The sequence below is a fragment of the Mercenaria mercenaria genome, chromosome 1 (genome assembly GCF_021730395.1).
Source record: "Mercenaria mercenaria strain notata chromosome 1, MADL_Memer_1, whole genome shotgun sequence".
In the NCBI taxonomy this organism is placed as follows: Eukaryota; Metazoa; Mollusca; class Bivalvia; order Venerida; family Veneridae; genus Mercenaria; species Mercenaria mercenaria.
Window position 1 is genome coordinate 74,593,414 of NC_069361.1, and position 12,970 is coordinate 74,606,383.

At 36.3% G+C, this 12,970-nt stretch overlaps 1 protein-coding gene across 1 annotated transcript in view; it reads right to left on the reverse strand.

Moving 5' to 3' along the window:
* LOC123533801 (uncharacterized) overlaps nucleotides 1-12,970 on the reverse strand; it is a 52,567-nt gene that overhangs the window by 2,345 nt on the left and 37,252 nt on the right. The window contains exons 2-5 of the mRNA XM_045315681.2: nucleotides 9,211-9,373; nucleotides 4,518-4,545; nucleotides 3,688-3,897; nucleotides 490-602 (exon numbers count right to left, since the gene is read on the reverse strand). Of these exons, the coding sequence (XP_045171616.1) occupies nucleotides 490-602; nucleotides 3,688-3,897; nucleotides 4,518-4,545; nucleotides 9,211-9,351 (492 nt within the window). The 5' untranslated portion in view covers nucleotides 9,352-9,373. The remainder of the gene's footprint in view (nucleotides 1-489; nucleotides 603-3,687; nucleotides 3,898-4,517; nucleotides 4,546-9,210; nucleotides 9,374-12,970) is intronic.

Consider the following 12,970-nt stretch of genomic DNA (forward strand, 5'->3'; position numbering starts at 1 on the left):
AAAGTGAAAACCACATTTTTACATCCCTATGAAATAGCCATTTTGATCAAGGACATGAAAATTTGTGCCTACAAAATTAAATGATTTCACAGTATTCAAATGGTGAATTTTCAGTAAGTATTTCTTTCAATCAAAGATTTTGAATGACTTTTCAAAGTTTTTCCTTTCGGTTGCCATGGCAACCAGAGTTCTGCATGGAATTAAATTCTTTGGGCAATTTTGAAAGGGGACCACCCAAGCATCATTCCTGTGAAGTTTGGTGTAAATCTGATGAGTGGTTCTGAAGAAGAAATTGTTTTTACAAATTGTTGACACACAATACACATCAAGCGGTCACAAAAGCTCACCTTGTCACTACGTGACAGGTGAGCTAAAAAGTTAGTCCTCCACAAATATTAAAGATTTCACAGTAATTTCTTTGGTTTTAGTAATGCATATCTACAAGTATGTAGTATGAACTTCATTTACAATAAAACAATATGCATGTACCTTTCTTTCACCAACAACTTTGAACAGCTCCAGATTAACACCAGACTTGCGCGCTTCCAGCGCAAATTTCGCCTCTCTTGTCCATGTACTAACCAACTCCTCTGTGCTCTTACCTAAAATATGAGATACAATCTTAATTTCAATCTTCAATGAACTTTTTTTTTCAGTTGCAGCACACATCATATAAAGCCAAAAGCCTTGATGGACTGAACAACAAGAGCACCGCCGTGCGGGTGCAGACGCTCATCTGATTTTTTTGTCTCTGTATATTGTCCTACCATGATTTTCTAAGTCCAAAAAGGGCCATAATTTTTGCAAAAAGCAATGTAGAGTTATGGTACTTGTTGTGCAGAGTTAGCTTTTAATGGTGAATAACTGCTTCAAGTTTTAAAGCAATAGATTTGACCGTTAAAGAGAAAAGTTGACCTAAACATAAAACATAACCAAGAAATCTGATATTTTTTAAGTCCAAAAGGGGCCATAATTCTTGCAAAAAGCAGGATGGAGTTATGTTTCTTGCTGTACAGAGTCTGCTTTGGATGGTGAACAAGAGTTGCAAGTTTTAAAGCAATAGCTTTGACAGTTTAGGAGTGTATGTTCGGGTTTAACGTCTTTTTCAACAATTTTTCAATCATATAAACGACGGTGTCCACTTGTAGCAGTGAGCACAATGCCCAACTTTATAGTGCTGCCTCACTGGAATATCACCCCGTAGACACATGACATGATACCCCACCCAGTCACATTATACTGACACAGGGTTGACAAGTCCTAGCACCACCCTCTTAATGATGAGCGCCAAGCGAGGAAGCTACTAGTACCATTTTTTACGTCTTTGGTATGACGTGGCCGGGGATCGAACCCACCACCTCCCGCACTCGAAGCGGACGCTCTACCACTAGACTACCAAGGCGGTTGTAGGAGAAAAGCTGACAAACATAAAACTTAACCAATAAATCTGATTTTCTAAGTCCAAAAGGGGTATAATTCTTGCAAAAAGCAGGATGGAGTTATGTTTCTTGCTGTACAGAGTCAGCTATTGATGGTGAACAAGCGTTGCAAGTTTTAAAGCAATTAGCTTTGATAGTTTAGGAGAAAAGTTGACCTAAACATAAAACTTAACCAGGCAACGCCGACGCCAATCAAGTGATGACAATAACTCATCATTTTGTTTTTAAAAAATCACATGAGCTAAAAATGAAGTTGAGTCAAAAGTCTGGAGATAAATACAAATATTTGTTATATACCTATATAAATTCTGTAAAAAATACAGCTTGTATTTCACAACTAAATATGAACAGGCAGAAAAAAATCTGCATTGTACCTTTTAAATTCTGTATTTTACCTCTTGTACTGTATATGCTGCCAGACTAATTTCATTAATATGGATGACCTGGCACAGTTCTATCAACAGCGCACATAAAAACTTCAATAACAAAACAGCAAACAAAAAGGTAGAGGTATATAATAAAAGGGTCATTATAACAGTAGCTAGATCTGGGATTTTGTATTCGGCTCTTGTGGATTTTGGAAGGTTGGACTTGCATGCCTTGTGGGATCAGATCTGGCAAAAATCCATTTGAGCCGAATACAGCATCCCAGATTAAGCTGCTGTTATAATAACCCTATTATAGCATTAATTTAGGGCTATCAAAAATCACTTCATAGATGTACTAACTTTTTTTTTTCAAACAGTAAAACCATGACTCTTTAAATGGAAGATAATACATTTTTGTATTCGTAACAGACATATTTCGTTACATCATGTATTTAAGCTTCATTTCAGTTCTCAACAGTAAACCCTTAACGGCAACTCCTCAAGATGGCTTCTATAGTAATTTTAGTTTGAGAAGAAGCTCCTGTGACAGAAGCTTCCCTGGTTCTTTAGTGGGCCAGGTAGAAACCACACATACTTGGGGCTTTTTATTAGAATGTCAGTAATTTTAGTTTGATGTGCAGGGAGTATGTACTTTCTACCCCTGGTTTTGTAGTCCATCAGTGTTACTGATCACTAGACTAATTTGCTTTTAATATTTCCTTATACAATCATGAATCTAGTAGTTAATTTATAGTTGCTGATGAGTACCCATATTAGCCACCCCTAGCGACTTGTTTTTTTAGATTTTTTGAGTGAAGTGCAGGAAATATAAGTTGCTAAAGTTTTTAATTTCATGATCTCTGGTCCCAAGGTTATAACAAGAGCACCGCCTTGAGGGTGGAGATGCTCATCTGATTTTTTTGTCTCTGTATAATAGAAATATTGACCTACCCATGATTTTCTAAGTCCAAAAGGGGCCATAATTCTTGCAAAAAGCAATGCAGAGTTACGGTACTTGCTGTGCAGTGTCAGCTTTTGATGGTGAATAAGTGTTGCAAGTTTTAAAGCAATAGCTTTGACAGTAAAGGAGAAAAGTTGACCTAAACGCAAAACTTAACCAAGAAATTTGATTTTCTATGTCTAAAAAGGGGAAATAATTCTTGCAAAAAAATGGGTTGGAGTTATGTTTCTTGCTGTACAGAGTCAGCTTTTGATGGTGAACATGGTTGCAAGTTTTAAAGCAATAGCTTTGATAGTTTAGGAGAAAAGCTGACCTAAACACAAAACTTAACCAAGTAATTTGATTTTCTAAGTCCAAAAGGGGCCATAATTCTTGCAAAAAGCAGGATGGAGTTATGTTTCTTGCTGTACAGAGTCAGCTAATAATGGTGAACAAGTGTTGCAAGTTTTAAAGCAATAGCTTTGATAGTTTAGGAGAAAAGCTGACCTAAACACAAAACTTAACCAAGAAATTTGATTTTCTAAGTCCAAAAGGGGCCATAATTCTTGCAAAAAGCAGGATGGAGTTATGTTTCTTGCTGTACAGAGTCAGCTAATAATGGTGAACAAGTGTTGCAAGTTTTAAAGCAATAGCTTTGATAGTTTAGGAGAAAAGCTGACCTAAACGTAAAACTTAACAAGGCAATGCTGATGCTGACGCCGATCAAGTGATGACAATAACTCATCATTTTTTTCTTCAAAAAATCAGATAAGCTAAAAATGAGTTTGGACACCAGTCTCAAATCTCTAACAGCTGATTGGTTGTTTCTGTACATAGCTTTGAAATTGACCAATGGAAATGCTACATTCACTCAGTTTTATTACCTTGAAGCCTGGTTTCACAGTCTAGAGTTTTACCTACTGAACTGTTTAATAACTACCTTGATACTCGACAGTAAAGTCAAGCCAGAATAACTGTTTTTCCTTTGTGATGCAGTTTGTTGATGGTTTGGTCAACTCCTCATCAACATTTAACATTTGTGCAAACTTCTCATAGGGTTTCAAAAGTTTGCAAGTGACATCGATGTTTCCGAGTCTAGCAAGCCCAGCAACCATACGCTCGAGTCCAATAACGTTGGAAACATCAAATACTGAAAATAAAGGTACTAATTAAAGTTGTAGTATGACTCCCAGACTTTTAAGAGAAAGAAATCACCAAGTGCCACCTTGGATATAATTTCAGACACAAGCTATATCAACCGCCCACAAACCCGATGGATGGCTTACTCAAATGAAAAGTACATACATCCGAAGGGGATTTCAAACCCACACTGGTGAAGGTCAAGTGATTAAAATTCAGTGGCTTTAACTATTCTTATAATAATCTCACAATTTCAATTATTTTGCAATTTCTTAACACTGACAAAATCGGTCTCTCTACCTTTATTGCCCAATAATGCATAAAGTTTCTGTTTAAAATGGCTGTCAAATTTTTTATAATTAACATAAAATATGTTAATTTCTTGTTAAATCCTATGTATGATAATTGTTTCTCTAATGTTTCACAAATGTTTGAATACTGATGAACATAGTAGTAGGTTTTATGAATCGGTTGTCTTTGATTACCTCCCTTTGTAGCTCTTTCTGTACAACTCCATGGCAGTTATTTAAGAGTATCGCTTTTCCTACTATATATTTATGCTTGACGTCTACATAAAATTTAAAGCCTTATGGAACTTTAACATTATTCTATAACAAGTTCAACATTTACCTGCTACAATCTTTGCTTCACCAGTCACCTGAAATATGACAGAAAAATAATTAACCAAAGGCACCGATGAAATACTTCTAAGGATAAACAAGAGCTTGTAGAATACGAAATGCCCCCTTGATGCATTCAGCAAATGCACAAGAAACAGAAATTGTTTGGTCACTGTGCACTGGATGTTTGACATACTGACCTCTATGGAATGATATTTAGGTAAATATTACACAATGCCTGCTGACTGTTACAATTTACTCACTGACACTCCCATTGTGCTTACTGGTATAGTAATCATGCATGCTGGCACCTTAAACACGCTTGTTGACAATGATACCACGCTTGTTGACAATGATACCATGCTTGCTGACAATGATACCATGCGTGATGGAAGTTACAACTTCTTTGCTGCTTAGACCCTGATGTCTATATCATAATTTCATTTGGCAAAATGACAGTGCCGTGTACCGTATTGGAATATTTCAACATGCCGGGACTGTATATAAGCAACATTGCACAGTTACAATGCTCACAGAAGAAAATACACGATGTAACCACACAATATGAAAGATGCACTCAGCCACTAAGCAAGTTGAAAGTAAGCATAATGCAAAGTGCAACATTGCATGTCACATTTTGATACCAGGGGGCGCAAGTTTGTAGTTTTCACAAAAGGTAACGGGAATATCCGGATTTTAATTAGCTCTTGGCTAAGTGTCAAAACAGTCATCACTGACTCAAGTTCATATTCTACATGTTCGAAATGACAGTTTGACACATTATTAGCAATCTGCAAAATTCTGTCCTTAACAGCCAGTTTAATTTGTGAAATCTCAGGAATTTCAAACTGTAAGTCTTCCATTTCTATAACACGTCACTTGTAAATAAACGCAACATTAAAAATAAACAAGCACATTTGATGAATTGGTATCCCCCGCCGAAAGGGCTTGAGGCGAGGAATGGCAAAAAAATATTTCTAGCAAAAAGTTAAGGTTGTTACTAAGAAGCAAATAATTTCGTCAAAATCATTTTAACAGAAAATGAATGTTTTTTTGGGGGGGGGGGGGGGGGGGGGGGGGGGGGGGGGGGGGGGGGTGACCGGGTAAGGGTGCAAAATTTCACCTGTTGATTATAAATATTGATGGAAAATTAAAAATTAAAAAAAAAAAAAAAAATGGGTGGGGGATGGGGACGTATGATCGGTGTGGTGGGCAAGACCAAGTGGAGAGTGAGGTGGGGGAATGGTACAACTCTGCATGATAATAAATATTCATGGAAGGTTTGAAAAAAAAAAAAAAAAAGGAATGACTTTTTTTGGAGGGGTGTGGGGGTGAGAGGGGGAGGGTGTGTGACCAAGGCAAGGTGGTGACCAGGTGTGGGTACAAAACTTCACATGTTTATACTAAATGTTCATGGAAAAGAATGAAAGAAGTTTAATGAAATTCTACCAATGGGTTGGTTTGTTATGTACAAATCTGTAGATTTTTAAACAATTAAAGGCCAATAACTCTAAGGAAAATTGACCAATTGAAAAAAAAAAATGAACGGCATCATCGAAGTATGTTGGTTCATATTTATTTCAAGTTTCATGAAATTCTACCAGCTTGTTACTGAGAAATGGCTGCAGATGTAGATTTTTCATTAAATCAAGGGCAATAACTCTAAGGAAAATTGACCAATCCGATAAAAAAATTGACGGGCATCATCGCAGTATGCTGGTGTATGTTTATGTCAAGTTTTATGAAATTCTACCTGATAGTTACTGAGAAATGGCTGCGGACGGACATTTTTGGGCATTTTTCATTAATCATGGGCAATAACTCTAAGGGAAATTGACAAATCTAAAAAAAAGCTTGATGGGCATCATCGCAGTATGTTGGTTCATGTTTATTTCAAGTTTCATGAAATTCTACCTGCTAGTTACTGAGAAATGGCTGCGGACGGACGGACTGACGGACGGACAACGCCATTTCAATACCCGCTCCCGATTTCATCAGCGGGGGATAATAAAGTTAAGACAAACAGTGATTTGCAAAAAGGGGAAGTAACTATTGTTAGATCTCTATACATATTCGGATATCCTCGATAATCTTTCCGGCAAATAATTATTCAAAGTACGGAAAAATTAACACGACCACTTGAACATAGCGCCCCCTGTTATCAAAATGTGACATATGCTTTTGAAATGACATTATGCTTACTCCTATTTTGCCTAGTGCCTGATTATATTTTCCTTACTGGTTGATCACTTCGTGAATTTTGTTCTTGGATGCATAACAGATTAACCAGTATAACCATAACATGTTGAAATATTCCAATACGGTACACGGCACTGTCATTTTGCCAAATGAAATTATGATATAGACATCAGGGTCTAAGCAGCAAAGAAGTTGTAACTTCAAGCACGCATGGTATCATTGTCAGCAAGCATGGTATCATTGTCAACAAGCGTAGTATCATTGTCAACAGGCGTGTTAAAGGTGCCAGTATGCATGATTACTATACCAGTAAGCACAATGGGAGTGTCAGTGAGTAAATTGTAACAGTCAGCAGGCATTGTGTAATATTTACCTAAATATCATTCCATAGACCTCAAATCAATAGTAATTATTCATGGGTCATTTACCTTCAATTGTGATCTTTGACCATGCATTCTCTATTTATCTGGCCAAAAAATGTCTACTGTTTCAGGGCAATGTGACCTTGACCTTTGACCTACTGATCTCAAAATCAATAGGGGTCATCTGCTGTCAACTTTTATGATCCTAGGCTCAAGTGTTTTTCAGTTATCATCCAGAAACCGTTTAACTGTTCCGAGTCACTGGGACCTTGACCTTTGACCTACTGACCTCAGAATCAATAGGGGTCAGCTGCTGGTCATGATCAACAATGATTTGTGATCCTAGGCCCAAGTGCTCTTAAGTTAAAGTTTAGAAACTGTTTAACTGTTCCTGGTCACTGTGACCTTGACCTATGACCTACTGACCTCAAAATCAGTAGGGGTCATCTGCTGGTCATGGCCAACCTTCTTATCAACTTTCATGTTACTAGGCCCAAGCATTCTTGAGTTATCATCCGGAAACCATTTAACTGTTCCGGCTCACTGTGACCTTGACCTCTGACCTACTGATCTCAAAAGCAATAGGGGTCATCTACTGGTCATGACCAACCTCCCTATCAACTTTCATGATCCTAGGCCTATGCGTTGAGTTATCATCTGGAAACTGTTTAACTGTTCTGGGTCATTGTGCCCTTGATCTTTGACCAACTGACCTCAAAATTATTAAGGGTCATCTGCTGGTCATGACCGACCTCCCTATAAACTTTCATGATCCTAGGCTCGAGTGTTCTTGAGTTATCATCCGGAAACCGATAGGTCTACGAACTGACTGAATGACATACAGACCTACTGACATCTGCAAAAACAATATACCCCACCTTCTTCGAAGGGGGGCATAATAAAGTTGTTATTCTGGGATAAAGACATAGTAAATATTCACAGTTTTTTCCCCTGTAATGTTTTAAGATGACCATTTTTTGGTATTCTAGCAGTATTTGGTCAAAACTGAGAAAAAATTTCAGTCATCCACCTAATTTTAATAACAAAAGCATGACTGTCTCTCGACTGTCTCTTTACAATGATTCGCATTTTTGATGACTTTTAATTTACTGTACTGTTTATACTAAAAGATCATTTTATTGACCAATTCTAACATATGTGGTAAAAGAACTAGAAACAGCTACAAAATCATTTGGAAAAACGCAGCTTCTATCTAAATCACTTGAACAAGTCTTTAGTTATTTATCTAAAAGGAAGTTACAATACCTTGTATCAAAATCATGCTGACAAGAGTGCTATTCATAATTTTGTCCGAAACATTGCGGAATGATACAAATTTCACTTGGGTATTCATTACATTTTACTCGGACTTTATCATAGATTCTCTGTGTAAAATCTCAAATTTATAACTAAAATAAAGGTAATAAATCCATATAAAATTTCAATGAAACTTCAAAGTTTTCTTGTTTGTAGCATCATCTGGGGCATGTACAGTGAAAAATCTTAATTTGATTGCTAAAATAGTGTGATATTTATTTCTGAAGTAACTATTTGTTAATTTAAAATATACTTGGTTATACCAAAGTGGAAACTGGCAGGTACTCGAAAATGCAGCTCTCTGATTGGTCAGTTAGAACCCCTAATACATGGTGATGTCATGATAATACATGGTGATGTCATGATAACTTTATGATAAAGTATACATTGTATATCTAAAATTGGATTTGGTTCTTTCAGGTAGAATATTCATGACATACGACCAATCTGTATGACATAATGGGCTGTTTATAACAATAATAACACATTTCAAGAGTTTTTCTTTTCGAAGACATGAGGGGTTTGTGAATTAGCAAAATATTTTACTGTACTTGCTAAAGAACACCTACACATGCACATGCTGTGTTATGTATAAGAAGGGACATCGTAATTAACCCTTACCCTGCTAAATTTCTAATGAACTGGTCTATCATTCAATTTGGGCAGTACCATTTACTATTTGAAGGGGTGATCATTGAAAATTTACTGACTGAATAGCGAACAATGCAGACCACATAATCAGCCTGCACAGATGTGCCTGCTGATCATGGTCTGCACTGATCCACTGCCGACAGCAGGCTAGAGGTTGAGAATGAAGATACACACCTTAAACTTGTGGACACACGTTGTTACTGAGGAGTAGTTACACAACAGATTCCTGACCTTGTCCACCATTCCAGGTAAGTCAATTCCGCCCTGCTCACCTGTATTCAAACTGATCGTCAGAAAGTATAAACGGTTTGCCATTGCTCTCTGGTAAAAACATTCACTGAAATTTAAATTAAAAATATGCAGTGGATATCAAATGAGTGCCTTTCAGAAAGCCTTACATTTTATTATGTCATTCATCTTGTTTCAATGTGGAAAGACTCGCATGCTGTTTTCTTTCTATCACAATTATGTTTAATATCTCCTATACTTTATATAACACTAGTTTAAAACCAAAACAAGAAACACAGAAATTCTACGAAAGCTGCATCACACTTATAATCTTCTGTTTAAGAAATGATAATTTCTGTTATACATATTTGGCTGTATCCTATCACAATATTTTTAAGTACAGATATAGCAAGCACAGAAATACCTTCTGAAATGGAACACACTGGGGCTGTACATGAAAAAAAGTAAGTTTTGCTATTTTAAGAAATGGGGACCTTGACCTTGATAATAGTGAGGCCATATGCAATCCAAAACTTTGTCTCCATACAAGCTACAAACCAACCAATTATAATTACCATAAGTCACTCCACATTCAACTTATTGAGTGGAAGCTGTTTTTCTATTTTTAGTAACATTGACCTTGACCCCAGTGACCTGTTATGCAATTCAAAGTTCCTTCTTCTGTAAGTTATTAAGCAGAAACATTTTTTTTTCTACTTTGAGTAATGTTGACCTTGATCCTATTACCCTATATTGTAATAAACTTTGTCTCCTTACAAGCTTAAGCCCGCCCGCTTAGCTCAGTAGGTAGAGCGTCGGTCTACGGATCGCGGGGTTGTGAGTTCGATCCTCGGGCGGGGCGTATGTTCTCCGTGACTATTTGATAAACGACATTGTGTCTGAAATCATTAGTCCTCCACCTCTGATTCATGTGGGGAAGTTGGCAGTTACTTGCGGAGAACAGGTTTGTACTGGTACAGAATCCAGGAACACTGGTTAGGTTAACTGCCCGCCGTTACATGACTGAAATACTGTTGAAAAACGGCGTTAAACCCAAAACAAACAAACAAACAAAACCTTACAAGCTTAGTAACAAACACACCAAATTTCATTTCAATGGGTCCATTTTAACTGTTTTCCTACTTTTAATAACAGTGACCTTGACTTTGACCCTTGTTAACAAATAGCAATCCCAAGCTCCCACTCCAAACAAGCTACCAATTTATTTCCCAAAATGTCATTGCAATATATCATGCCTGTCTCAAGTTTTTTTTTCACAAATCAGTTATGGTAACCTTAGCTTTGATCCTAGTCATCCCATATGCAATATCAAACTTTGTCTCCATGATAACTACCTACACAAAGTTTCGTTGCAATTGGTCACTTATAATGGCCAACTGATGGATTTGTTTGAAATTTAACCAACTTATCATTTACACTCATTTGTGTTCAAAGATTTCTTAATACACGCCACATTTTCACTGGAGTATTTCTGAAATTTGATTTTCGTATCCGGGCTGCCCAACAAAATAGTGTAATTTTAGCATACGTATAAATTTAATAAGCACATTCTGAGTGTTACCTTTTATGATTTTTGCTGTTTTAAGACAGTTTTGCTAATTTGTATGTATATTTTTGGTTATTATAAAAACAACAGTAATGTTATACTGTTGAGCAAATACAGAAATGCAAACCATTAGTATTTTACCTAAAAATTATCTTTATATAGATTGGTAATTTGCAAATTTTCCCAATAAAAACAATTTCCCAGAGCATTTTCCCAAAACCCACTGGTGTTGGTGGCATTCCAAAAAGGATGGGGAAAAAAAGCCTGGAAATAGTCCAGTTTTTAATTACTTTCATATATTTAATGGAGGTAGTTACAAAATTTTATACAAGAGCTGTCTGTAAGACAGCATGCTCAACTTTTCTCCGTGCTTGACTCAGTGCATGGATAAACCCATTAAGGCCAGTATTTTTTTATCTTTAGTTTTACAGATCCTCCTGCCCTAAAATTTGGGAAAGTGAAAAAAACAAGAGGGCCATAATGGCCCTGTATCGCTCAACTGAGTACCATTGCTCAGCCTCTTAATGATAAGATAAAGTTTTGACATAGATCACATAGGCATACACATTAAATATCATCAGGATAAATATTTTCTTGTAACAGTCCCTTTTGACCTATGGGTCACATACCAGTCAGGGCCAATCTCCATACCAAGTTTGAGGGTCCTAGGCTCAAATGCTGCATTTTTGTACCAGCATTACTATTCCTTACCCTGGAAGACTTAAAAATAACATTTAAAACCAATCTCATTAGAAGCTGCTAAGGTATATTCAATAACATAAACAAGAGGACCATGATGGTCCTGAATCACTCACATGTCCCCACGTGACCCAGTTTTGAACTGAGTATGACATCGTTTTTTTCTATTATTTGACATAGTGACCTAGTTTTCGAGCTCATGTGACCCAGTTTCAAACCTGACCAAGATATCATCAAGATGAACATTCAGACCAACCTTTATATAGATCCCATGAAAAATATGGCCTCTTAGAGAGGTCACAAGGTTTTTCTATTATTTGACCTACTGACCTAGTTTTTGATGACATGTGACCCAGTTTCAAACTTGATCTAGATATTATCAAGGTAAACATTCTGATTAACTTTCATGAAGATCTGTAATAGCAGTAAAATTTAGGCCATATTTTTAAATTGAAATATGCAAGAAATTAAAATTCAGAAATTTGTTATAAAAAGGTATTTTTTTAAAGATTATTTATTTATTAAATTAAGAAGATTTTCAGTAGATTTATTATGCAAACAAAATGTGAAGCCAAGCTATATGAAAAGATATTGGCACTTTTATGTGCAGATATGTGACATCTGGCATTACCTGTCCAGAACTGCTAATTGCAATTATCATAAATTGGTGTGTCTGCTATCACCAGGTATCTTTAATAAGCTTGTTGTCATGTAGATATAATTTGAATATTGAATAATGGTATTAGTTTATGGCTTTAGATGTGAGAGGGTCATCCAGGACCTTTCAAGCTTAAATCTGATTGGCTACTGATAAAAGTATATTTCTTTTCATTGGTTAATTATTTTTATTTGCAAATCTTGATCATGCAGTTTTTGCTGCTATTCAAGGAGTTAAGTTTTAGACACAAAGGTGAAAAGATGTTTTAAAAGTTCCTGGCATCTCTTGCCAGAAATAAGGGCATATCAATGACTTATATTGAGTCAGCCTATTAAACTTTGAAGGAACACTTAAGCTTTACTTTGTTATTTAAATACAGGATTTTGTGAATTGTTGCAACTTTAACATTGGAAATTTATTATTCACTGGAACTTTGTTACATCTTTGTTGCTTGTTATAATCTAAATGGGAAACCTGAATTTAACTTCAAAAAATAGTTACATTGTGTTTTATCTGCATTGTGGACAATTATCTAAAGGTCAAGCCTAAAACCAAAGGCTTATAAGTCTGTCAAAATGAGGTTCCTTTAAATTTATAACACTCGGTAGAATCTCACAGGAGCTCGAACCCGGCTAATTTCCCCAAGACTACAAAAAATCAACCGGTACCACCTGTGAGCCCGAGTCATGACCCCAACACCCTGGAAACAATAAGGGCCCTCTATGACAGATGTGTGGTTGGAGTAACCGGGTACGATCAGTGAGATGGACATGCAGAAACTG